The sequence below is a fragment of the Suillus discolor genome (genome assembly GCF_016758755.1).
Source record: "Suillus discolor strain FC423 chromosome Unknown F5147scaffold_4, whole genome shotgun sequence".
In the NCBI taxonomy this organism is placed as follows: Eukaryota; Fungi; Basidiomycota; class Agaricomycetes; order Boletales; family Suillaceae; genus Suillus; species Suillus discolor.
The window spans coordinates 1159011-1184562 of record NW_024541251.1 but is presented as its reverse complement, the minus strand read 5'-3'; the positions used below and the strand labels follow the sequence as shown (position 1 = coordinate 1184562).

General features: G+C 46.9%; 7 protein-coding genes across 7 annotated transcripts; 2 read left to right on the top strand and 5 right to left on the bottom strand.

The window, feature by feature from the left end:
• Positions 1-2335: 2335 nt before the first annotated feature.
• F5147DRAFT_750782 (adaptin N terminal region-domain-containing protein) lies at positions 2336-5931 on the bottom strand. Its single transcript, XM_041440169.1, has 12 exons — positions 5850-5931; positions 5540-5778; positions 5328-5489; positions 5036-5270; positions 4839-4978; positions 4580-4793; positions 4384-4529; positions 3869-4335; positions 3576-3816; positions 3061-3516; positions 2872-3007; positions 2336-2826 (listed from the first exon to the last, which is right to left on the bottom strand). The coding sequence occupies exons 2-12, from the start codon at positions 5693-5695 to the stop codon at positions 2480-2482; spliced, it is 2700 nt and encodes an 899-aa protein (XP_041298702.1). The 5' UTR covers positions 5696-5778; positions 5850-5931; the 3' UTR covers positions 2336-2479.
• An 840-nt stretch (positions 5932-6771) lies between these two features.
• Positions 6772-9377, bottom strand: F5147DRAFT_670306 (rab-GTPase-TBC domain-containing protein). Its single transcript, XM_041435525.1, has 4 exons — positions 8242-9377; positions 7703-8188; positions 7226-7650; positions 6772-7174 (listed from the first exon to the last, which is right to left on the bottom strand). Exons 1-4 carry the CDS (start codon positions 9258-9260, stop codon positions 6972-6974), a joined length of 2133 nt encoding a protein of 710 aa, XP_041298701.1. The 5' UTR covers positions 9261-9377; the 3' UTR covers positions 6772-6971.
• Positions 9378-12115: 2738 nt separating this feature from the next.
• F5147DRAFT_648555 (uncharacterized protein) lies at positions 12116-12713 on the bottom strand (the record flags this gene model as incomplete). Its single annotated transcript, XM_041433287.1, has 4 exons — positions 12116-12180; positions 12229-12238; positions 12399-12515; positions 12585-12713. The coding sequence occupies 4 exons, from the start codon at positions 12711-12713 to the stop codon at positions 12116-12118; spliced, it is 321 nt and encodes a 106-aa protein (XP_041298700.1).
• A 517-nt stretch (positions 12714-13230) lies between these two features.
• Positions 13231-14275, top strand: F5147DRAFT_833290 (uncharacterized protein). Its single transcript, XM_041443851.1, has 2 exons — positions 13231-13312; positions 13389-14275. Exons 1-2 carry the CDS (start codon positions 13241-13243, stop codon positions 14088-14090), a joined length of 774 nt encoding a protein of 257 aa, XP_041298699.1. The 5' UTR covers positions 13231-13240; the 3' UTR covers positions 14091-14275.
• F5147DRAFT_670290 (uncharacterized protein) lies at positions 14258-15685 on the bottom strand. The gene is made up of 5 exons (XM_041435524.1): positions 15435-15685; positions 15268-15386; positions 14759-15210; positions 14592-14702; positions 14258-14538 (listed from the first exon to the last, which is right to left on the bottom strand). The coding sequence occupies exons 1-5, from the start codon at positions 15665-15667 to the stop codon at positions 14446-14448; spliced, it is 1008 nt and encodes a 335-aa protein (XP_041298698.1). The 5' UTR covers positions 15668-15685; the 3' UTR covers positions 14258-14445.
• A 970-nt stretch (positions 15686-16655) lies between these two features.
• F5147DRAFT_670285 (sugar transporter) lies at positions 16656-18952 on the top strand. The gene is made up of 10 exons (XM_041435523.1): positions 16656-17163; positions 17216-17235; positions 17283-17390; positions 17440-17525; positions 17578-17590; positions 17646-17867; positions 17916-18293; positions 18340-18456; positions 18513-18653; positions 18724-18952. Exons 1-10 carry the CDS (start codon positions 17002-17004, stop codon positions 18923-18925), a joined length of 1449 nt encoding a protein of 482 aa, XP_041298697.1. The 5' UTR covers positions 16656-17001; the 3' UTR covers positions 18926-18952.
• A 6001-nt stretch (positions 18953-24953) lies between these two features.
• On the bottom strand, positions 24954-25535 carry F5147DRAFT_259551 (uncharacterized protein). The gene is made up of 3 exons (XM_041428895.1): positions 25398-25535; positions 25205-25330; positions 24954-25144 (listed from the first exon to the last, which is right to left on the bottom strand). The coding sequence occupies exons 1-3, from the start codon at positions 25405-25407 to the stop codon at positions 25044-25046; spliced, it is 237 nt and encodes a 78-aa protein (XP_041298696.1). The 5' UTR covers positions 25408-25535; the 3' UTR covers positions 24954-25043.
• Between the last annotated feature and the right edge of the window lie 17 nt (positions 25536-25552).

Sequence of the window (25552 nt, the reverse complement as noted above, 5' to 3'; positions counted from 1 at the left end):
GAAGCACGTTGTGGTGCGCTGTGAATATTTGTGCTTTCCTGGGGGGAACAATCCGATCGGAGGACCACAACTTATGTTTCTGGCTCCACGAACAGTCGAATAATCGTAGATCCAAGGCCAAATTACATGAGCGATAAGATCCATTAGATCTCCGTAAGTTATGTCGGTGCTTGGGAGAAATGGCATGCTCAGTGAACGGGTCGCAAAGAACAAACCTATGCGAAGCGCAATGGACAATGCAAAACTTGATCTACGCCTTTCTTATCACCTTGTAAACGCATGATTATTGAGACGGCTCACCAACATCCGATTCGAGAAGACCCAAACGCCAAACGGCATGGATACGAATATTCTTATTACACTTTCTTGCGAGTACTCACACTTATATTTTGTTTCTTGGTTCATACATCGCAATATCCTGTCGGATTCTGGCAGAACTTGCCTCGTCTAATGAAGACACAGAACCGGCCGTAATTTTGCTTCCCTATTTTCAAAACCACACAAGTTGGAGGAAATCGCCGTCGTGCAACATTGGTTGATCGATTCAAATGTGTCTTTGCCTACTGAGAGCCTACGACCAATTGCTTTTAGTGCCTGTATATTGTGAAGATTAACAAGGCAATGCTAAATGCAAGGAAAACCTGTCTGGCCCGGGAGGACGATTGATATGGTGAAGGATAGGCGAGCGAAAAAAAATCGTTATCGATGGCATCGACTTCAGGGAACATCGAAGAACTTCTTATCGTTGGGCAGTCGTCTCAGGCATTAAATTGCACCACTACGGCTCCTGAAACACAGCACAGAAGCGCCAGGTGTCCAGGCGCGTGAAGTCTGGATGAGATGAGGCGACAGCCTACATAGGAAATAGCTTGTCACAAAACTGCGTTATTGGTGGGCAAAAAGTGATATTCGAGGACACGTAAGCGTTTGTAGTATGCGCAATTAATGTTCTGTAACCAAACATCAACCAGGTAATATTTTTGCTCGCAGTCATTCGCTGTTCACTGTAGAAGTTGAATAAGGGAGCGGACAAGAAAGGATAAGAGAGGAACACCACCATGTCAGAGCACAAGATACTGGCCAAACCAAGGCCAAAAGGAAGATACAACTTGAAAATGGGGTGCGGTTCGAATGCTTGTGTTGATGTCCCTACCAAGGCTTGCGGACCGCGGTGCGTATCAAAAATCATGTCAGTTTTGACGAGACATCGGGCCAGAGGCTTAGACTCGTATGCGTGAACTTGCACGGTTTCGGGTATCATGACAGCAGTCTAAACATGCTGTGAATGAATATTGAACGGGTCCTCATCGGCATCGCTGGATGGTGCAAAGTTCAAACGGTGTGTAGACAGAAAAATTAATTTGACTTTGTTTCGTTATGTACGTAATATATCTGACGAGGCTCTTGTTCCGAGTTCACCTTCAACATTTTTACTGGGATGCTTTGAGCTCGGCGTACACATGTCACAGACCCGCTCAAGCAAATGGCAGGCTTGGCTCTAGTGAGCTCTTGAATATGGTCGAGCCAGCTCCTCGTCATTTCAAAGCAGGAGACCTTCAATCTTCAACTCATAGATTATTCTACCGTAAAAATCAGAACTCTCCTCGAAACGAGTTTCATGCTCTGAATTCCCTCCCCTGGCAATCCGTCACTGTTGGTTATCAAGTCGAAAATTTGACGCCGGTTCGCATCCTCGGGGTGGATATATGTTTTGAGACCTCGACTCTACATCTGGTTCCGACAAATCCGCCCTGGAAAATGATGGTGATACGCTTGGGTATTGCTGGCTTTTCCGAGTCGAACGTTAGATGCATATGATACTGCCCAGGACCCTACCCATCTCCGAGGTCAATGATGTCTCCAACCAAGGGAACACTGTTGTACCTGTCCAGCACGTTTCTGGGTTATCGCCCGTCAAGTGTTTCTTCCCAGTGGATTTTCCAACGTGGAACTGACTCTGGTGGCCAAAACTGTGAGGCCTCAGTGATGAGGAACACAGGCACCGATACCAAGAGAGAAGGAACTTCGTAGGACTGGCTTCAATTGTAGAGACAATATTGAGAACACTGGTGAGCGTTATTGTAGTCCCGTTCAATTACTAGTATCATGTTATTCTCGTTGTGCCTCGTGCGCATTTGAAGCGAGCGTGATTCGCGCTAGCGTCCACATTTAAGTCTTCAAAGACGTTTCTAGCTGTCTGGAGATTCTTGCGTAGCCGCCCTTTGTCAAAAACACTGCGGAACATGTTTATGGCGTGAGATCGTCACTCATATCAGGTATGCATATGGATTCAACCTCAAACCTTTAGTCCACCTTGCGAGTATGCGAGCACATATCAATCGAATAAAATCCTATTTCAAGTAAACGAAGTGGGTTTGAAGAAACGAATGCTGCCGCTGCTGATCTGGGCCCAAGTATCAACACAAATTGAAAACGAGCGCCAGGGCCATTGACAGTACGATATTATATCAACGTGTAACTACTGTGCCTCATCCCCTACCTTCACATCTGGTTTCACTGTTCGTTTCTTCTTTACTGTACTTGTTCCCTTCTTCTTTGCACGCGTGACCTTGATAGGTTCTGGAGTGCTCGTGCGTAGTTCGTCATCAGGAACTTCGTATGATTGGAAAGAAGGAAGGGAAGGTGGAGGCGTTGTAGTGGCATCAAATAGGTTTGGAGTTTGGCGCCGTGAGGATGGCATGGGAGTTGACGGTTGCGATGTTATGACAGCGCCCGCAGGCATCTCGCCCTCTTTTTGCACGACAAACAACGGAGGAGCGGATCGTACGGACGCACTGCTTCTCAGCCCAGGAAGGCGAGGTTCCTCTACAGGGGTGTCAGCCATGTTCATGTGCGTGGAGAGAAAAATACCTTGTGACACTGGTAAGGGACCATCTAGTCGGACAACGGGGATCGAATCAACATCCTCTGCAGAAGGCTTTGGAGATCGGTCGTCCATGATGTAGTATGGGTCGTCCCGCATTCGTTCCAATCGCTCGGCCTTAAGCTGTGGAATATTAGTTAAGTCGAAGTGATGCGGAGATTGCGGTCAATGCCTACCCTCTCTCGTTCAGCCTTTTCTTCAGCTGTCTCTTCTTCCTGCGGTGCAAGCTCCTCCTGGTAGCCCCCCTCCTTCTGCTTCTTCTTCCCACCCTTAGCCTTCGTTCTGCTGCCAGACTCCTTCTCTTTCCCTTTCTTATTCCTCTTGATCTTCCGCTCAGTCACGTCACCGTCATCACCCTCTTCTGCGACGCGATCTTGCATTGACGGCACAATCCACGCATCCAGGTCAAGCCCGTCAGGAACGGGCACACTCGCTTGCGCGATGGATGCAACAGGATTAAGTTCATGCGATGAGAAGAGTGGTTGAATAAGGTAGAGACTCTTTGGAAAACTCGGTTCTGATACTGGGTCGAAGGCAGCTGCACTCGGGTCCGAGAACCCATTTTCCTGCTTTGGTTTGTATATCGCGACATCGCGCTTGATGAAAATAAGCAGCTGAAGAACGTTTGCAGCCTACAAAAATGAATTGAGTAATTTGCGAATCCCTGATCGTTGCGATCCTCGTCACTCACACGTTCTTGGACCTCGATCTGGGTGCTCGATGCAAGTTGTTCCATCTGTTCAATCATGATATCAACGGCTTGCTTGAGGTCTTCAAGGAAGCTCTCCGTCCACTGCCTTGCCGCTTCAGAAGCCCAATATCCGAAAAGCTTCGTGGCCGATTGTATGCACACGGCGGCTATGTCGGGTCTCAGAGACGCAATCTCTGGCTGGAGTAAGTATGGAATAAGCTCGTCCGGCGCAGAAAGCTCGCTGTAGTATGATCGTTCAGCATATCGGAAGTGAGTTAATTATTGAAACGCACCTGCAGAACTCTCCACATATCCAAGCTGCTGCCCACAGCACCTCGGAACAGCTACCCTGCTCACCTGCGTGCAGCAAGAAAGTATCGTCAGACAATACCTTCACCATCAACTTAACTGCATAGCTCCTAGCTGCTCTTACGCGTCCGACAACGTCTACAAGTTGGTCGCGAATTTGCGTGCCAATATCGACATTCGATACGTATGCGAGGTCAACGAGGACTGAGAGGTACCATTCAAAATCGGATACATTGTCGTAGGTGTTTTGAGAACACATTGTCATGATCCTTTGTGACAGAACAAGGCGGTAGGCGGTGGACTGAGATGGTGCACCCGGGGACTTGGCAGGAGTAGAAGGGATGATGTGTTGAGATAAGGATTGTACTGCAGACGGAATGGCGGAGGACTCGGGCTTGACAAGATGTGACAGCAACTGCTGCACAATTGATTGTAGATTGTCTCGATTGACCTACAGAATTTATGTTATACAAGCAGAAGAATTTTTACGATAACTTACGAGTGCTGAGAGCAGATCTAGCGCACGCATACGGATGCTGATATCTTCATCATCGACACTGGAAAGGATTGTATCCTGGTGCTCTGCGACCAAATGGGGGTGTGTAGGTACAATCTTGACCATTGCAAGCAAAGCAATGTACTTTACTGTAGCTTAGTTAGTCGCACCCATTCAAAGGACAAAGTAAATCACAGACGATTTTGATCTGGATCCTCGATAAATGCTGCGAGTTTTGACACACATGTCCGTGCAAGCGAGTCGCCAGTGATGCCCTGTAGCATATTACCAATGATACATGTGTGTACACACTCGTATAGAAGGGATATCGCAGACGTTGTGGATATCAAATCAGTGATCGGCGGTTGCAGTTTCTTCACTAGCCGCGGTTCATGAGGTGAGAGAGAACCAAACTAATAAGAGTAAGTGGGCTCGTAAAAATCAAGTGAGGTCCATACCAACTTGACAATTTTGATGAGCATCCAGTTGTTAGACGATGTGGTTAGGAGATGGAAGAGCTGCGGGGCGAGCGGAAGGTAGTCTTGGGGATTTCTCCGGGCGAGCTCACACAAGACATTTACTGTCGCGCAAACCACAGCTGGGGGTGCGTGCATTGGTTAAACAAGCAGCTTGATCTCGTCTAGCTTGAGCTGACCTGGATCAGAATCCTCTAGCTTTTCCTGCAATCGACCGATACCATGATGGAGGGCATCAGGGTACTTCTGAAACACTCTGTACATAGCAGCGACTGCTCTCTTGCGTATGTGGGGTCGGGAGTGGTTGAGCATGCCGATCAATTCAGGACTGAGGTCGCGTGCAAGGTCTGCGGTCATAATAGAGGAAACACCGTTTAAAGTGACTGCGATATCTGCAGGTGTTGAACTTAGATCCTGAACGTAATTCAATGGCGTGTTTCACAGTAAAGGGCTGGGCCTCCTGCCTCTCACCTTCTTAAGCAAATTGGTAGTCAACATCAACACGTCCGTGTCCTCGTTGAACGACTGGACGGCACCAAGATAACCTACACTCTTGATATGGATCTTTGGGGACGACATGACTTCTATGATGTGAAAGGAAGCCCAGTTCATGTCATATCCTAGCATGTCCAGCTACAAAAGGATGTCAGGCTCGAAGCTTATCGTTAGTAAGAGCAGCGCACATATGTGAGTTTCATGACAGCTCCAGCCTTGAGCTCCATATCCTTGCTCTTGATTTCATGCCTGATCTCGTCCATGGCCTGTCCAATGAATTTGTTTTCATCGTTCTTGTTGGCCCGCAAGCCGCGAATGAGATCCTGGAGCGTGCGCTCCCACATGACAGGAATCGACAGTTATAAGCCCCGGAGAGTGTAAAGCAGATGTGTTGAATGACGTTGGACTTGAGCTTGACAGATGGGTACTAGTAGACGAGGGACAGATCACATGATAATTGTCAGTACATCCCCTGAGTAACCAATACAAAGATCTTACAGAATAATGCGCCTCTCTTGCAAACCTCTTTCCTGAAATTGACAACTTATAATGTATACTCGCGGTGTCGCTCCAGGGATGTTTCTCCACAGCAGTCTACATTACATAATAGCTCATTACTCTCAAAAGGGTATTTATTTTGGTCTCGTGATCAGTTAATAAATAGGACGCGTTGTTTATGGCACTTTATCGTCCCATGTACATTACTCTGCACGCTCAGCGACACCATCTAACCTATCATTACCTTTTATCTTTCGTTATATCAACTGGCTACAACATCGCATTTTTACTGATCGCGTCCAGAACAGGACTGGCCAGAGTAATTCGAGGTAAGTATTGTCTTATTTCCCCAGAACCCCAGCGCGCAGTTGGCACCGTCTGTACGCTGCTTCTCATTGTCTTTTGGAATCCGGAAAACATGACAAAACCTGCCAACAAAGTCAAGATGGCTCTACTATATGTGGTTAAATAATATAATCCATCTCATGCGTGCAATTTACCGTGGTTCCGCTAGTTAATCATAGATCTGTCGTCACCTTGACCTCTCTGAAGATCTACGTGGCAAATACCATAGACAATTGGCGTTTATTATATAACCAGACGGTCTTTCGGGGATATAGACTTCGTTCTTTTATATACTTTCCTGCATGGGTTGGGAAATACATCCCAGCGCCGGAAGGCACCGAAGGCTGAGAGGGAATTGTGATGGTCGCATTATATATACTTTTCGACTGGATGGAGAACACTTACACTAGTGCGTTGAACGGCCATCAAGTGATTTGCAGAGGTAGTGATAGCTTCAATATAGCTTTGTACGGTATCTGGGCGCCGATCCAGTGGCGATGAGCCATGCCTTAGTGGGCAAGGAAGGTTAATGGATAACTTATAGATCTCTTACTAGCTCAATGCCACTATAGCCGCATTAGGATTCATAAAGATTGCATTTAAATGGTTCCATTAATGACGCGAACAATGGCAGTGAGAGTGAGTACAGCGACGGTGATGCAGTCGCAATATATACCAAGAGTTCCAATAGCAATGCAAGTCTGATATCAAGACAAGGAAGATTAAGAACGAAAGCAGCAGCAAGGAGGGGAATGGGAGCGAGGAGAGAAAGTAATGCTATAGAAGGGCTTCACTATCCTTACCTGAAGCGACGAGCCCGACCCACTCCTGACGCCACTGCGCCATCTGTGATCGCAGCTTTTTGTTACCGAGCATGCGTTCTATCCAAGATAGAAGCGAGTCGTCGTCTTCGGGTACGAAGAAAGAGGATAGAAGGGATAATATGGTTTCGAAATTGGCGGAACTGGATGTAATGTGATCTATTGATTGGATTAGAATAAGGATCGCTGGATAAGTAGAGAGCGACATGCCTCGATAGACCCATACGATAGAGATGGCTACCGCAACGAAAAGGTCTTCCCCCTCTAAGAGATACGCGTCCCATAACCGGAGCTGTGTCTGAAAAGGAACGGAATTGGCAAAAAGCGTGATGTACCACTTTGTCGCGTATGAAGTCGTAGAAATCATGTGTTTCTTGAACGCAGCGTACACGTCCGGCATCTTCGATTCCATGATTCGTTCCTGCACGTAAATGGCCTGCAACAATCCTGGAAAACCGGGAGCAAATATTGTGTGCATGTTGTAGTTATCATGTAAGCGGGAAAGGGCGGCATAAACTTTTTCAGGTTCGAAGTAGCATAGGAGAGTCGCAGCTATGGGACCCATGCCCTGCACGTAGCCACATTGATGGCATCGTAATGAGAAGGAGTGTAGGACGTGGAACAGGCAACGTTGCCTGAAGTAAGGGGATCAGCCTTGGCAAAATCAAAGTAAGCACTGAAACGTACCCAAGTCCGTACCGCGTGTGAAACATGATATGGCCACTAATAGTTCTTGGTACATCCAAGTCGATCTGAACGTCGTAGCTTGAAGGTTTCTCCAGGTCTTGTAAATAATGGTCTCCAAGTGTCTCAATCGCCTTGCGTCCGGATTTCGAAAACCGACTCATGAGCACTTCCCAAGCTGCCCTTCTCCACCGGTCAGGAATCCCCTTGTATACCCTCTGGCGAAGCTTGTGCGCTTTCGATGCCTTGATACCCCACGACTCTACATTTCCGCCGCCGTCTCGACTAAGAACTTCCAACATCCTGTCCCACTTGGCAACCCGCATCTGTTCCTTGAGCGGAGATGAAGCTGCGGGTAATGAACTGACAGACACAGCATGGCTTGGGGCTGATTTCGAACCGGCCCTGACTGAAGTCAATCGTTTAACCAGAGGACCAGATGGTAGTAGAACCAGTCGGTCGTGAGATGGTACGATGAAGAATCCATAGCTAGTTGCAAAATATGAGATTTGAGAGGATGTACTCCCCTGATCCAATCTCACCGGTCTAAGCTTGACAACACGTTGAGCTCTCGAGCTTCAAGGTCTCGTGATTTCTCTGAGGGACCAGCCAGGGCAGCCTCTGCGCGTAGCTCGCTTCCTTTACTGGCACGAATTCGTGCGCGTGTGCGTTCCACGCCCTCCTCGTAGCCATCGCCTCTGACACCAGTTGCGTCGAGGTGTGCATACGTACTCCGCACGTGGAACGCGTCCAGGTCTTCACCTTCTGAGGGCACCAGCGACGTTTTGCTAGAAGGACTGCTTAATTTCGACTGCTGTTTAGTGGTGGGAGAGGAAGATGGCGTTTGAGAGGATTGTGGGATTAAAAAAGACGTTGGCTGTAGGGGGGTGAGAACCAAAGTAGGTTCAGGAACATGACGTTCTCTACTTCTCAGCAAGGATGGTGGGTGATTATGGGGAGGCGTAAGATGTGATACAGGAGGCGAAACGGCGTCTAGATCACTTGAAGAACTACATGAAGTGAGAGCACTTTGGGAACGAGTTGGGATAGGAGGAACGCGCTTGGAACGTGTAGGAAGTTCCAGGGTGTCTCTTCCATGAGAATTGGCGTGATTCGAAAGTGGGAGTGGGTAGGATGAGTTAGCAGAGCCATTCGAAGTAACTGATAGCGGAGTCCGATCATGAGGGTTTGACAATGTGCTGAAGGGCTTCATGTCTGAGGATAGGTCGATGAAAGTGGTGTCGGTATTGGAAACATAGGAAGTCCTGTGATTAAAAAAGTTACTGTAATTGAAGCTGTCCCCCAAGGACAAGTCAAGTTCTTTGGAAGGATCCTCGAAGGTTGAAGAGGCAGTCCAGCTGGTTTGTTCTTCGTCGTCACCGTACATGGAATATATGGTAAATATGGCAGATTCTGTTGAACTGCGTTCTCTGTCTGTCGATGATGATGAATAAAGCTCTGGAACGGAGGACGCTGTCGACGATGGTGATAACCTCGGATAACGACGACTCAGTGATTGTTTTGGTAGCGCAAGAGTGGTCGACGACGACGGAGTCTCCATAAAATAGAGAAGTCAGGTAAGAAAAAAGAACTTGAAGAAGAAAAGGGAATCGAATTGAAGGAACGTCGGAGGAAGAAGAAGCTTGGGAAAAGTGAATGCGCCCTTTGAGAACTTTGGATGAGAGATTTCAATGAACGCCGATTCAGGCAAGTCACGACGGTCAGTCTGCAACAGCCACACCGCAGCGCTGGCTGCCAGCTGGCATGGCAATTCACTCTTTCTCGTAAGTTGTCTACTATGTTACCTGCTAGGCTGCACATAGCAATAGCAATCTCAGACTATTTTGATGTTAACAGGATCTTGGCAAACAATGGACACGGTTTCATCATAATGTGATCAACGACACACTAACTTTAACTTGAAGATGTACCGCATGATAGACTTGCATTCACAGAGTGAGAAGTACTCTCTAGTGTTCGTGGGCAATGTCATCCTACAACCATTCAGGTGGGACACACTTCCCACTCATAACTTATCCTCAAGCATGTGGCCGATATTGTGCAATCATATGGTACATTCCAATGTCAGTTGATCCTCTCGCCGTTCGGTCCGGTACTGATCTTTCCAAACTCAGATCTCCCAAATTTCAGTTAATTGATCATTCGTATGTTACGCACGATATCGTTACTGAACTGTACACATCCTCTCCTGCCGAAATGACCACTTAGTGCCAGCCGCTATCGACAGCGATGAGAGTCCATCCCGGCATCAATTAACAGCCATATTCTGATATGATATCATCCGTGCTGGCAGTCTATCACATCTTTTCCAAAAACAACCAGGAGCAAGGGTGGAACCTCAGAGGGCCAGTCAGGCAATTACCGAGACCGTCAAAGACGACGTGGAAAGCGGCAATATAGAGGAAAACAGAAGCGACACTGCGGATGATACTGCTGGCGAGACAAGACATTGGACAACGAACTATCAAACTGAATTCCCTATCTCAGTCCCCTAGAGCAACAATCACTCGGCTTGAAAGGAGGCCAGAGTTCTCAATTCGAATTCCAAGGCTCTCCATATACTCCATGGAATAAGTACGATGGGATCAGTCCACAGACCACCCGTCCTTATCTTATGCAGCCTGTGCTGGCATCTTGTATTTTGTCCAGCGATCAGAAGCAAGAGCAAAACATTCGGCGGCGGAATGTTACAAGTTTGTCACGATCTGATATGAGCTCGCGCTTGACGTTTAGAGCAGAGAACATGGTAAGTCTCTCCAGCGTCTCTATACAAAGAAAGACTCTTATTTCCTTCTATTGGTCTACCTAGCGGAGACTAAGCGCCTCGAGATCAGTCATGCACCTGATTACCAAGATTGCCATTGACGCTGTGGAACTGAAGGCAGAATACATGGCAGACTAAAGCTACTTCTGAATCATCACTGTTTCTCAGTTCCCTCAAGCAATAGCTATGTCGCTCGATTTGAGCAGAGATCTGTCCAATTCAAATTTAAAGGCTTCAACCCCATCTACTCCGTGGAATTCGAAATGCCTTGCTCCGTTAGTTGAGTTTTTGATCAGCCTTATCCCAGAATCGGAAAGTCTGATAGTACCTTATCACCTCGGTCGACCTCATGTGATGTTGCCGAGGGAGGATGTTACGAGAATAGGCAACGAACTGGCCGATGCATGCTGTTTCTGACCTGATCACCGTTAGTTTGCGAACAGCCACAACTGCAATACTGCCACCACTGAACAACAGCGAATTTTATTATTCACGCTGGGCATAGATCCAACTGAAGCATTCTTTAGGCTGGTCCATGGCTGTACCTTTATGACGCCGGAGTCAGTGCACCGGTCAGGGTAAGCCGACATTTACCGGAGAGAATTTGTGTTTGATCTAGCGGTGTCTGTCGCAATGCAATATTCGAAACAAAGATAACCTGATCGTTCAGTTCAATGGCATCTGTAGCCCTAACCAACTGCCTTTTCTTGGGCTCCAGCAACATTAAGCGCGCATCGGCGCCCACAACTTTGTCGGATTTGACGGGGACGGCGATTACGGCCCGTAGATCTTCAAACTAAAAGCAGGGCGTCTGTTGGCCGCTGATAGGATGCCCCGAAGATCGTGGGCAGGATTCGCACTGCATGTCATATAGAAGCTACCACTAGAATGCTTCAGGACTCGACAACGCTGATCAATATTAATAGTCGTTCCAGCCTCTGACTCGACGTTTGAGGGCAAGTGGTAAGTGCACTCCTTATTTGTTTCGAACTCTGCATCTATGATTCCGCTAGTGGTTTCCACCGTGGTACGAACCGGAACTCGCGTGCGAAAATTCTAGGATCAGGCGGTGGTCCCATGATGCAACAAGTGTAACAGAAATCACAAGGCTTTTTGCTAGATACAGTGGGACACAATCTGTCGAATCGGAAAATCATAAATAAACGCAACCCAGGTAGTAGGGGCTGCAATAAAATCTTGGTACATGACCAATTTCCACGTTTCGTCATTTTTATGACTTATGTTTTCAGTTTCCCTGACGTTCTGCAGTTTCTGCAGATATTTGTGCTGAGACCACGCATGATTCTTGGCTGTGTATCACGAAAAATGCCCTAGGACACTCGTTGGGTATTCTCCTGAGAGTGGTGCTCGTTCGCGGTGGGACGCCGCGTGGTATGAATATAAATAAATGGTCACGCTCTATGATACCTTGCTTAATCATACAGCACGCTCATTCAACAAAATCACGTGATGTCATGTGACGTGTCGAAGGGGGAGCTTTGAAGTTTTCCTAATCTCACAGTCGGAAGTCAACTAGTCACGGTCTACAATGTATTTGCTCAACCTCAATGATCTGAGAACAGTTGTGCAGACATTTGTGAAATTCAAACATCTGGTACAGCTGCTCTCACCTACAAGTACTGCCACTCCTCAATCAGGGTGTAGTTGTCTTTCCCATTCCCTAATTCCGATTGATCTGGAGAGAATCATTGCAGCTGTTCAGTGTTGTGTAAAGGGAATTTACCTTGACAGTACTGGTGAATGCGGCAATGTCGTTTGACATGCGAGGATGTTGATGCACTGATGTTTGGAAGCACCAAAAGCATGTTCACATAAAGTTCAAAGGCCACAAACACTGGTATAGTGGATAGGGAAATCAGCGCTCAGCACCAGCAATCATGTGGAAGGACTAACCCTTGACCTATCGACATCTTCTGACCACGTTGTCCGGGTACCCGCGGTAGGCAAGTCATCTCGTGCCAGTATAATTCTGACACGCGGCCGACAACCTGCTGCCTGTCTGGGTGCCACCTACATTACACGACATCACAATCACAACAATAATCTGATCCTTCAATCCCCAACATCACTCACACTCACCTTGATCAACTGCGCCCGCTCCCTCAGGCTGGGCACCACGACCCTCCTCGCTCTTCGTATCTTAACCTCGGATTCCGTCCAATCAAGCTGCGCATACAACGCCCGAGACCAATTGTGGGACTCATACATGGATTACGTGCAGGCTCCCTACCGACAAAACACGTTATAGTTGTAGGCGCCGGCATGAAGACCAAAAACACGTTAAAGACACGACGACCGCACGAAAATGCACATGCCGACAGACCTGTTGACTCATGATAACCAAGATTTTTCAATGCTTCCAATGCGTGGCAGTTTTTCCGCTAGGACGACACGTTCCGCTGTGGATCCTCACCAAGTTTCAAACGCCCGGGATTAAAACCTCGGACTTGCAATTATACAAAGCGGGCTATTGCTTAAACGCCAACGCCACCCTGCACGTCTACACCCATACATACGCGCACAGACGGACAAGAAAGGAAATAAAAAGTTTCAGTGGCACAGTCACGATATGTGGCGAACATTTTGCTTCCTTGTCCACAGTTATTTGTGGAGCAGGCGTTTTTGCTTAAATCCTTGGTTCGTGAAGATGAGCGGATCATCGTCCCCTTTCCTCACAGGCATTCTAAAATTTGTTTGATCGCTCCGGAGCCGTTTCACGCCGCATACATACCAAGATGGAAATGGATACCGCACGTTACGACTCCATGGACGCACAACGTTTCCACCCATTACTGCGCACTAGCACAGTAAGTATTTCTTTTCCTTTCATTTCATTTCTTTGCATCTTCTAAACACCACGCTCACCTCCATTTCCATTCTCAGAGGCCTAACTCGCTCTCTAAAACCGGCACTGAAAAATCGACAATGGGGCAGGGCCTTTGCGTCAGAACTCGACCGTGTGCACTGTTCCCTGTACGTGCGAGCGTAGGTGGTGTTTGGCCGGACCATGAGGTTGTAGTTGTCCCTCTTGAGGGGGGAGATGCATATTCGGAGGCATCACGTTCATCCACACCAAGTTCTTCTGCTTCTACTACATACGCCACTGCATCTTCCGTCATGCCTGATGTGCCTCCATCGCATGCTCAACAAGTCGATGTTTACGAGAGAGATGACGTTGTAGTCACACGCACCATCATCCGTCCCAATCCCAATCCCAATCCCACTCCCACTCCCACTCCTTCTCGCAATCCAAGTCGTATGCCATCTAGAGTGCAGATGAGGATTCCACGGATATTCTCACGTTCGCCATCTCCCACCTCCTCTCCATCTTCTTCATTATCCGCATTACCACGGTCCAACCCACCTTCGCGCCCTACGAGCCCGGTGCTCCAAGTGCTCAACTGTTTCAGCACATCCTCGACTTTTGAGAGGGATGAGGATGATGTGCATATTGCTGAAAGTCCTAGGCCTATACTGCAGGTTATTGTTACGCAAACGAGGGAGAGGTACGAGAACGATAGGGCGTTCAAGGAGATTGTGGGGAGTGTTTATCCGAGACCCGCTGCTGTGGGGAGCGGTGCTTGATGCATCGATGCTTAATGCTTTCAAGTGGATTTTGATTCTTGTACCATTGATTTTCCCCTGCATATCTTATTGCATATCTTATTGCGATAATCAATATATATGGCTAACTTATATCGAACTAACGCTATTCTGCAGGCTTTCCTTCATGCCATCATTAATATCTATGTCAATCATATATTAGGGACTATTGGCTTGATTTTATTCAGCAGATGTTCTTTCACGCACTTTTAATATTTATATATATAGTAGCATTATGGTCCTTCATAGCTTCTCTGAGCGGGGTATATAATTCCGTACTGTATGCGAACGATCTGCTGAAGGGAATGCCACTCCAGCTGGAAAAGGACCCTTCCTCTCAAGTGGGTGGTGTAACATAAAGCTTAATGTGTGCTTCCACAAGCATCTCTAGAGCCCGCGCACTAACAGGAGATCTCTTTATCGTGGCTCTCTGAAATAGCAAAAAGTAATTATGTGACCACCAAGAAGAACACATTCACGTACAAGAGCAAAAGCTGTACCACGATACACGAATCCAAAGAGTTCCTTAAATTCTGGATGTGTCTTGGACACGCCGACTGCATCAAGGTGTCTTACGGCAAATTTCTTGATGATCTGTGGCATGTGACGTTTGAGTACAACACAATGATGCCAAGCAGGGTTGGACAGACAGATTTGTTCTCCTGCTCTATATCACAAATTCCTTCGTCCACCGCGCGTGCTTTACCTTTAGCATCGCTGACGGGTCCGAAAACGTCTCCCTCTGGTGCGTGGTTAGCTTTGTTTGCTGGGAGCGTGGGTACTTTAAATCCAGCGGTGCCTCTTTCCTTGTCCTTTCCTCGCCCTCGTGGTTTCGAATTCGGTAAATGCAGCATGACTTCTCTCGCCCGTCTCACTACCTCTGAGTCATCTCCTTTGATTTTGATCCTCGTGTTTGCTGCCAGTTCTCCGATAGATTGTGTGCGCGTGAGAAGATGCTGAGGCGGTTTTCGGGGTGTAGGATCATCTGGGCGGGGAGCACGAGTAGCAGGAATGATTCGTGCAGCGTGGATCGTAAGGGATGGAGTAGTCAGCGATGAATGGGTCTTTCCGAATATCAGTATTTCTGTCGTTGCTGGACCATCTACAAATACATGGCAATCAGTCCAGATCAAATAAAAAAATCAAGAAGTAAATGTACCAGTATCTCCCAAGGCTACACGCACGCCTATTTCTGTCCGCCCATCAGGAGACAGATGCGATAAGCAGAGCATGTTTTCGAAGTAGACGCGAGAGAGGGTGGCGGATGGATGGATGTCCCTGTTGGATGTGAATGGGGTGTTGTGGGTGTTCAATGTATTCACATACATACAGACATCATCTGAAGGGTCTATGCATATATTCTTGAGCAATTCTGTACCTTTTAGTCTGAGAGAGGGACGACCGCGCATGCTCTCGAGTGCTAGTGCGAGTGGGTTGTGGAGGAGGTCTTTGTTAGCCAGAAGGTTTGCCGAGAATGTGAGTCCATCTAAGAGGATATAAGAGTCCGGCAGGGAGAGCGAGCCACGATACAAGAGACGAGAGCTCGATGCTTCTGACATTAATCAAGACAGTCGACCGCGTTGTTGATGTTTGTTTACGCGTTCAAGTCCTTTGTTATGATGACTCATGAACTTGAACTTTGGGTTTGAACTTTGCAGGAACCTTGTCAATATCATGCAGACTAGGCCAGGTATCATGCCCTCTGGTATAGCTTTCCATAATACGAACATAGACCCTTTGTCCCGATCGCCGCCGCAGCGACCTATATTTCTTTCTGACACCGAACAACTGCGGTCATCTGGCAAGACGGCCGCGGCTCCGAATGGTCACCTGGAGTAAGAATGTTTGTCCCAACAGAATGGGTGAGACGTTCGCCCAGAAAACTGTCCTGATGTGTCTCAAAATCACTCATGATTTTAGGTACTTGTCATGTTTGGCAGTCGAGCCTCAGATGCTCATTTCAACAGACTTGTCATGCAGGTTGAAGGCTTTGAACCGTTGCAGCATTAAATCCTCGCTGACTCCAAGCTCAGCGAGTATTGTGGTTCAGTCAATTCCATATCAGTCGTGTGTAGCAAAGCAAAGTTCAAGGATTCTTAAATTCATGGAAATGATAAGCTCCAGCTTCAAGTAGGGGACGTGAGTGAGGCTAATATTGTATGCAGAAGTATCAGCGTGGGGGCTTGAATTGTACCTTTACTTCCGAAGAGTCAATGCCCATTCCATCATGAGCCCCGTGCCCTCGTCATAATACATGACGTCAACCTCATCCACAGTTGGAGTTTACGGGCTTCCACCCCTTCTCGGCTTTCTGGGATATTTGCGAGGTGTAGCATATCTTAAATATCCTCTTATGATATGGAGAGGAGGTACATCGATAGTCGTACATGTACCAGCGGTTCAAACAAGTCTCGACTAAGAATCTACAGCAACTTGCAGGTCGTTGAAAGAAAGAATCAAGATTGTCACGACAAGTATCAGCCCCATCAACTACTTCCAGGGTGTGCTTATATGTTTATGTTTATGTCTACAGGTTACATATGTATATCCGCTGGCCCAGGCACGGGGCTTCTGCTGGATGATGGGTACGTTCTCGTCGCGGAGTTCCGTCACCCAGTTGCTTCATCCAGCTTCATCCTTCAGCACAACTATTTAGCCAAACCAATCACCAGAGCTGCTGATCAGGTGCATCGCTTGGATTGGGTCTAGAAGTTGATGTTGGTGGAGCAGCCTGATTTGCTGTTTTGATCAATCGATGGTGCAGTCAACGTTAATGTGGGACGTTGATAGACGATTACAACGCATTCAGCTGTAATCAGATCGGTACCATTCTTCCTGCGTGGCGATAAGAGATGTAAGCACACATGTTGCGTTATCTCCCCTCCCCTCAAAGATGCCCACTCTCAGCGATCCAAAAACGGTTGACACCGTCGTCATGATCGATGATGTGCCCGCTGGTGTCTACTGTCATGCTCGTGATGACCTCGAGAAAAGATTACTGAGGAAGCTTGATTTGCGTATGTCCATAATACTGATTTTATACACCTTGAACTTCGTGAGTCTGAGGTCTTTGCAAACTATATTTTGATACTCACTGTGCACCCTAGATTGACAGGACCAATATTAGGTGCGTGACATACCGTTGTACTTGCATGAATCTTAAGACATCTACAGCAACGCTCGGTTGCAAGGTTTTGAGAAAGACCTGCACCTCCATGGGGAACAATACGCCACAAGTTTGTCCATCCTATTTGTTGGATACATCACAATGCAAGTGCCAGGGTGAGTTTCGTCCTTCATCCAGAGACAACTGAATGTAATTTTTCTTCAGGAACATGTTCCTACACTGGCTGGAGAAACCTTCTGTCATGCTTCCGTGCTGTATGTTAGTATGGGGTACAATATCAGTATTGTCAGGTTTGTCGACACTGACCGTTCATGAAGATGACTGATTGCTAATCCTACTCAGGGATCACAACGAAGTACACTTCCTTGTTTTCCATCGTTCAGATCCTGTTTCTGATAGTTTGACTCGAGTTATACCGGGATTGTTGTCGCCCGCTTCTTTCTTGGCCTTGCCGAAGCTCCCTTCTTCCCCGGTGTCATATTTCTTGTATCTAAATGGTACAAGCGAGACGAGGTCGCCTTGAGAATAGCTCTAGTCTCTTGTGGAGTTTTTCTCAGCTCTGCATTCGGATCGCTGCTTGCATCTGGTATACTTCACGGCATGCAGGACAAACTTGGTCAAGCTGCATGGAGGCAGGTGGCGATCGTTTCTATCGCTCCTTGGAGCTGAATGATCTGTAGATGGTTATTTTACATTGAAGGTGGCATCACCATCTCGGTCGCGATTTGTGCGATGTTCATACTCCCTGATTTCCCGTACAACACCAGGTGGTTCACCCCGGAGGAAAAAGAACTTGCTATCTCTCGCCTTGCAGAAGATGGCCATGATAATGCTGACGAAGTTGGGAAGCAGACGACCATGCAAGGACTGCGGGATGCCGTGTCTGACTGGAAGGTGTGGTTGTTTTCAGTTGCAGCTATGTTCCAGATAGTGGGGCAGTCTTTCGTCGCTTACTTCCCAACGCTGTGCGCGACACTGGGATATGACACGACTGTAACGCTGTTGCTTTGCGCTCCTCCGTGGGTGTTCGGGGGTATGATCGCATTTCCTCTTGCATGGTTAGTCGATCATTTCTATCAGAAAGTCGCATCTCACGGGGCCCAGGTACTCTGACAAAAACCAGAAGCGTTACAAATGCTTCGTGGTCTCCAATACATTCTGCGTCCTTGCATTCATCATATCGATATTTACGATGGACAAGGCTGCGCGCTATATTTCATTGTAAGTAGTATCGCCATTCGTGGGGCGTCAAGGCTCTTGTACTCAGAAATATACAGGTTCCTGATGACTCCAGTCGTCGGTGGATACTTGGTGCTCATTGGTTGGATCAGCAACACTTTTGCCAGAGAACCTGCGAAACGCGCTGTTGCTATTGCTCTGATGAACACACTGGGGCAGACAGGCAATGTTATTGGATCGTCAGTGACATTGTCATCGATCTCTCACTCTCGCTCTCGCTAATTATTCACGACTGCACTCTCTACATAGGTACGTATGGTCGTCGAACTGGGGCCCGACATATCGTTATTCCTATGCCATCTGCATCGCTGCACTTGGAGTGTCGACAGGCATGTTTGGTGGTATGTATTTGTATTTGAAGCATTTGAATGAGCAGATTGAGAGGAACGAACGGGACGTAAAGGATATCAATGAGCTTCGGCACCCGATCGGTTTTAGATATTTGCTGTAGTTGAAGGTTGAAATATTGATTGCTGAGACTTTGACAGTAACATCGGATGATTGATTACCCGTTCAGAGGAGAGTCAGAGACCTCCGAGTCTTGTTCTTCGCATTAACACTGATAAGACAACATGGTGACAATGGATAGGATGGCAACCCCCTCAAAGGGCGGCAAGGCAAGTGTCTATCTGGTGTCGGACATCATTCGTGCTATCGTAAGTGCCGAGTTTCATAGCCGTTCGCATCTGCAAATAATAATGTTCATTCGCTTCAGCTCGCACGTTCAACTCAAGTCCCCGTATGTTTCTTCCGACATCATTGGGATTGCAAACAGTCATAGATATTACCAACAATCTTCATTAGCAACTTGCTTAAAAGAATAACAAGATTACCCATACCCAGTCCATACATTCATACAAGGGACTCGTATCAGCTCTCTGGCGCGTGCTCGGGGCTGTTAATGCAATAAGATGGCCCCACGAGGAGTTTAAGGCATTTCTGACAGGCTCAAAGTGTCCCCTGGAGACCCTGATTATAATGAGTTATCAATCGCACAGTATAGGCGCTATTTGCAAACAATTTATGATTGAGCCCGTACAGCTTGTACCCCATCAACACTGCAGCATCGACATACGTCCTGGACCGAACAGTGCAGTCACGCTCGAGGGAGACGATGCGCTAGTGGTGTTGGTGAGGACAAATGATGCAAGAATATATTGGTTTGCCCCAGAACCTGTTTCTCTCAAATTCACTTCCATGCGACCAACAAGTTGAATATTTAAGTATCAAAACGACACTCTGAATAAACACAAACGAATTCATATCGAGAATCTTCTTCCGCTTCACATAGTACTGCTAGTCGACACAGACGCGCTCCTGGAAATCGATTGCAGTCATAACGGTTGCTGCATCGGAGTGGGCCACAAGCTCAGCATGATATTCTCGAATGCTTAGGATGAGGCGTGGTCCCAGTATAAACATCTGCGTGAGCATAAATATTTCAGAGAAACCACTATAAGTTTGAGTCTCCGTGGAATATGAGGACTATGAAAATGATAAATCAGGGTTGCATGCAGAGGTCAGAATAGATCGGCGTACCGCCGCCGCTGAGATCTTCGGAGAAAGATAACCGATGGACTCTATGCAAGCAAGAACGACAAAGCTAGCACATGCAGGACTTGAATTAGCACCAAAAGAATATATTCAGATTATGAGCTCACTTCGCAAAGTAAACAACGTGAGTTTTCATTAAAACCGTGAAACAGTCCGTGATGAATCCTCCTGATGATCGTTGTCGCAGTTCACGCAAGTGTTTTACAGCTGCCCAGACTGCGAGAAACAGTGTGAGGACCTCCCATGCCGTGAGGAGCATCCAAGCGGTGTAATCCAGAACTTGTGACTTTTCCTCCCCAAAAGCAACAGCGCACTCATAGTTGCCGTAAAGAACATGTTCCTCTGATATTTGTCAATGAGCCTGAATCTTTTCTCCACAATTCATGCTTACCCACTACAAAATGGCTCACCATCATTGCAATCATTACTCCGATGGCGATTCTGATAGCCAGGAAGACAACGACGAGGAATATCAGCACACGTCTGGATTTCTGATACATGACATATAACCGAACGATCATGATGACTTGGCTAATGTTTTAGTCAAGTCCATATCACGAAAATCCACAGCTCACCACCCAATATTATATTTGCGACACCGTTGATATATTCTATTGCATCGATCAACACACGGCCTGACAAATCAAGCAATATGAATTATTAGTCTCGGATGAGCATACATTTGAAAGAAACTCACAGCTATGGAAGTCATTATCTTGAACCAACGAGTTTTTCGAGAATATCACTCACCCCTGCATGGCAATGTGTTGGTTGAACGGGAATGACAAGGGTTTACGAAGAATACTCACCATATCTGTTACCGAAATCGTTGGAACATAAACTGTATATCCTTGGTCAGAATAGGCACGATAAATGTGAGGAGACACACCTAGAATGCAGATGCTGATTGTAAACAATAGCTAATTAGCGCAACGCCGATTGCATAGCCTCCGAAACGTACACGGCATATATCATTCCGATGTAGCGCACCTAGGGTATTTCGAAGTTAGCACCATGACTTGCCAACCACATTTATGTCACGAGGTACATACACCGAGATACATAACGGTCATCAGGGACCAGTGTTGGTTCTGCCACACAATAGTTGGACTATTACGTCGTTCTTCTGATACAAGAGACTCACCCAGATCAGCTCAACCTGTAAAATCATCATTAGCGGGATGGTTGCTCCAATAATGGCATCAACCCGACCGACCTCTTGTCCGAATTTGAGTGCTTAAAATATCTAGGTATATCAGTGGTTTTTTGATACTCGATCCTGCTCACCCCAGTCGTACATTACACAGACAGAGGAGGCAACTGCGAAACCGTGAGCAAGGTTAGATCGAGGTGTCATTTTCACAATCCGACTAGCTGTCCACGAACCTACAAAATAGCTGCACATGTCATGTGGATCAAGGAGTGGCCCGGACCAACTGGGATCATCTGAGACTAGCGAGGTCATATTAATGGAGGATGGAAGTGAGCGAGCAGGAGAAACTTGGGGAGGACGTATGAGGATGGCCTCTATGTTAGATATACCACCATCAGGTGCTTGGGATGATGCCTCTTCCTGCCTTGGTTGGCATATGAAGTGAAGCAGGCAAGGATTCTATCAATGAAATACTGTAGATCACATGCAGTCCTAACTTGGCGCAATACAATCATCGAAAAAGCTCGAGGCCTCGGATTTCAATGATAACATCGAATCCAGCAATCCCTTCGCCTTACTGGTCCGATTTACGAAGCACGATAAGTCTGTTACCAAACGACTTGGTTACATTCTATTAGCCTGAAGGTCAGAGATAGACAGTGATATCATTAGTAGATGTCACTAACAGACAACTCACCAGTACACCTTTATCATCAGTGCCAGCACACATACCTCAACGCGTAATCCAATAAACCGCGTTCCTCTCCCAAAGTCGATCGGATCCCCGGTCCTGGGATTGATCATCGGTCGCTCCATGCACATTGTAACGCTCATGTTTTCGATGTCTTCATCGGGCTACAATGTCACACAAAGACTCCCATGCGTAGGTAGCTTTGTTGCAGATAAAATTTCAGTGCACAACGTACTAGATAGATGCAATTGCTCCGACAATTCAAATACTGTCCGTATTGGTGTGGGTAGCTTGTATAGTTTGCGGTATGCCACCTCAATGCCTAGTAACTGAGAGTTAGCTTCCCGTACTATATGCCTGCGAACCAAATAGAGGGAGGGACGGTTGTTCCTTGTTGTTACGTCAAATACAAGCGAGTATCCGCACCATTTCCTTTAATTCGTGTACATGCTGATGAGTACAGATGGGACAAGAAGTACCTAGTACATGCGTTGTTCCCGATTCCCAGTCATTGAAACACGGCATGTATAGTGACGAGGGCAGCCGTACAAAGATAGGGAACGGGGGAGATGTATGAAGCCAAGGGATCGGTTGTGCGAAGAAAGAACGATGAAGAAGGAATGGTAGGAACATGGAACGAAAGCGACGATGAAGGTGTGGTGATGATACACGCTTTAATGAATATGGGATGACTCCAGTTTAGTGGTTCACAAGTAATGACGAGATTGAATGTACCAGTGAATAAATGCCTGTAAATGAACTTGGGGGAGTGAGTGCCGGTTGAGTATTCGGGCCCATTTCTTTGAAAGCTGAGAAACTTCGCCCATCTATTGAAAGGACCATCCCAAACTCAAGAGACACAGACCAATATTAATCAGATCAAGGAGCCAAGAAATAGGTATCAGATAGTGCTTGCAATTTGTGTATGTCTAGCATCATATCGAGTCTGCAGTGGAGGAGTCACTGGGGGAACGTTGGTGGCCGCGCAAGCTTTAGGCTGAGTCTGATCAGTCACGTGATTCAAAATATTTTGCGTCCGACTACATCCGTCCTTACTACCACTACTACCAGTACTCCCCTAGTAATCTCCCAAACCCAGACCACATAGAACGAAGACAGTCATTCCTCTTGAGTATACCTGCGATAGTAGTATCATCGCGTCAACAGGCAAAATGCAGGCAACCGAGGGGCTGTCAGCCAACTTGAAGGCAAATTTTTCTGTGTCAGACCTGCAAGACATCGTATCATTATTATATGCAGATGACGAGCGGCTATGTTCATTCGCTTCAGCTCGCGGGTTCAACTTAAGTCACCATATGTTTTTTTCTTCGCAGTCTCAAGCTACTGGAGCTGTGATTCGACATCAGGCAGCTGTCTTCATTAAATACCATATGGTTCCACCCGACAAACGTCCACATCGCAGATGGCAATATCCACTCAGACTCATTTGCTTGCTTGTTCGATGAGCTATCATATATCACTCCCCAATTTGCGCATGCTCAAGGGTAGTGAAATATTTCTGTATGAGGGGTTCAAGAGATTTTTGGCGCGTTCGAATTGTCCCCTGGAGAATCTGATTAGTGTTGGAGTGTGTGGACAACAGACGAGGAGCGAGTAAAATACCATAACTGCGCTCATTCCTTCCATGGAAGTAGTAGTGGATCACAAGCGTCCAACTTACCGTGACTCAATACTCGCAAGCACACCCAATGACGGAGATGACGATGGTGGACTATAGATCTCATCAATAACCTAGTCAGAAGGGTTCTGCCACAGTGCTGAGGATACAATATACTCCAGCTCAATATTCAATATCTAATGCTCGGAGGACCCGCAATTAATTTTATCACAGAGACATGACAGCTCCGATACTTTACAATGTAGTATGTCCAAGCATAAATTTGCGCCAACACAGGCCATCCACCGTGCACGGCTATAAATGGGCAATACACACATTCCTCGGAGGTAGTAGCGGTGGGATGCGCATCAACAGTGACGGCGAGATATGCTAGGGTCGTTGCAGGTGGTATATATAGTATAGTGACAGCGCATCGATATTGCGACGGGGGTGCATCGAACAGTGGCCCTGAGGGTGCGTGCAAGGCAATGATCAACAAGGCTAGGATACATCGTAATAATTAATGGACATCGGGAATACATAATATGATACCTTAATGATGCACTAAAGACGCATTAATTTGAAGGATGCATTGCAGATGGCCCATCACCGTGACCTAAAATCACTGTAATGTTTCATAATGCACCATATATTAGCAGGTATTATGAACATCGTATGACAGTGTCATACCTCCCGGTTCAACCATCTTGAGGCATCGTTCATTAGTTTCTTTGTCGCCGGGCGACGTCTTTTCAGATTGGAATCATGTTCACATAGCTAACACTTACCCTTGCATATTGCCACCCTTTGGTAAAATGTATCGGCATGAGTCCCTTAACATGGTATACGTTCGTAATAGTGTCTGGACGAGCATCGAAGGTTCCGCCCGATTTCTGTCAAACCGTTGCGACTCGGACGATATCACAGGCGAGGACTCGGAGGATATGTCAAACGGCAAATTTATGGTTCGTCCACCAGGCATAATAATTACGGTAACAAGTTGAACTGGATTCATAATCATAACCGATGACATACTCCAAATAAGCCGTATGAGTTCTCCGAGTCGGGGGAACCACGTCGCGTTGAACAAGGAAGCTATGCACGTCACGGTGGAAGCTTGCTAACTGAATGACATGCGCCATAAACTTGCTGTGCGCGACTCGGAGTTCCCGTTGTAGATGCCTAGCATGAAGAATGTTTTTTCTTCTGATCATGCGTGTGATGGGCTAAGGAAAGTCGATCGGTTGGTCGCGGGTAGTGACTAGGCAGTTTACCTCAGTGTGTCACAAGAGACTTTCGTTCTGTCGGTGTGTCTCGTGCCAAGTTACCGCGGAGTTTTAATTTGCAATTTCGCGGGCTTTTGTTATATCGCTGAGCTACCGCCACAAACTAGACACGATATATTGCCACAAAATATGGAGACACAAGAATACTGCATACTACATAGTCATCAAAAATTCAATCCGCGTTGCATCATCTAAGCTCGGCAGTATATACTTATCAACATCTGGCCTCTACAGCGCCGAGTATCAAGAACCGCAGACATTTAGGGCTCAGTCCTCGGCCTGTAACATTTCAATGGTCTTCTGAGCGGCTGCCTCTTTCGCAACCCTCTTGGCTGTCGCCGACGCTTCACCGTATTTCATGTCGTTGACTAGATGAACGCGATAAGCAAAATGTACGTCGGAGCATTTATGAAGAACAAACTACGCACTGAAATAAGTGACAGTCCATACAGTATTATTCTGCGGGCCGCTAGGCGTTTCCTCGTACTTGATGCGAGAAGTGGAGGATATGCCATACTTGGCCTGCATTATGTTGTTGAGATTCATGACAGAATCTGTTCATCATGAATGGTCAGCAAAATTTAGGCAGTAGCATGGCTGCCTCGGACGAGAGTGACGCACGGGAACTCATGATGAATGACTTGAGATCTGGACTTGTAAGAGTCTCTGTTGTTGAAGTGAAACTGGGTTCCGCTGGTCAAAAACATGAGGTAGGATGGCTGGTATAAATCCCCTAATGAGCTTGTAGGCATCAGTTAGCAGTGCCTGCCAGAACA

Bases quoted from the DNA above. Each gene is read 5' to 3' on its own strand.
- F5147DRAFT_750782 (XM_041440169.1), bottom strand. From the start codon at position 5,695: ATGTGGGAGCGCACGCTCCAGGATCTCATTCGCGGCTTGCGGGCCAAC. The intron at 4,979-5,035 runs GTCAGCTCAAGC...ACGCACCCCCAG, and splicing joins GCTAGAGGATTCTGATCCAG to CTGTGGTTTGCGCGACAGTA. The intron at 3,008-3,060 runs GTAGGCATTGAC...AATATTCCACAG, and splicing joins AAAAGGCTGAACGAGAGAGG to CTTAAGGCCGAGCGATTGGA.
- F5147DRAFT_670306 (XM_041435525.1), bottom strand. From the start codon at position 9,260: ATGGAGACTCCGTCGTCGTCGACCACTCTTGCGCTACCAAAACAATCA. The intron at 7,651-7,702 runs GTACGTTTCAGT...CCCTTACTTCAG, and splicing joins CACACGCGGTACGGACTTGG to GCAACGTTGCCTGTTCCACG. The intron at 7,175-7,225 runs GCATGTCGCTCT...TCCAATCAATAG, and splicing joins TATCGTATGGGTCTATCGAG to ATCACATTACATCCAGTTCC.
- F5147DRAFT_833290 (XM_041443851.1), top strand. From the start codon at position 13,241: ATGGAAATGGATACCGCACGTTACGACTCCATGGACGCACAACGTTTC. The intron at 13,313-13,388 runs GTAAGTATTTCT...TTCCATTCTCAG, and splicing joins CATTACTGCGCACTAGCACA to AGGCCTAACTCGCTCTCTAA.
- F5147DRAFT_670290 (XM_041435524.1), bottom strand. From the start codon at position 15,667: ATGTCAGAAGCATCGAGCTCTCGTCTCTTGTATCGTGGCTCGCTCTCC. The intron at 14,703-14,758 runs GTCTGTCCAACC...CACATGCCACAG, and splicing joins TAGAGCAGGAGAACAAATCT to ATCATCAAGAAATTTGCCGT. The intron at 14,539-14,591 runs GTACGTGAATGT...TTGCTATTTCAG, and splicing joins GTGGTACAGCTTTTGCTCTT to AGAGCCACGATAAAGAGATC.
- F5147DRAFT_670285 (XM_041435523.1), top strand. From the start codon at position 17,002: ATGCCCACTCTCAGCGATCCAAAAACGGTTGACACCGTCGTCATGATC. The intron at 17,391-17,439 runs GTGAGTTTCGTC...ATTTTTCTTCAG, and splicing joins ATCACAATGCAAGTGCCAGG to GAACATGTTCCTACACTGGC. The intron at 17,868-17,915 runs GCAGGTGGCGAT...AATGATCTGTAG, and splicing joins CTTGGTCAAGCTGCATGGAG to ATGGTTATTTTACATTGAAG.
- F5147DRAFT_259551 (XM_041428895.1), bottom strand. The intron at 25,145-25,204 runs GTGCGTAGTTTG...GCGTTCATCTAG, and splicing joins ATGGACTGTCACTTATTTCA to TCAACGACATGAAATACGGT.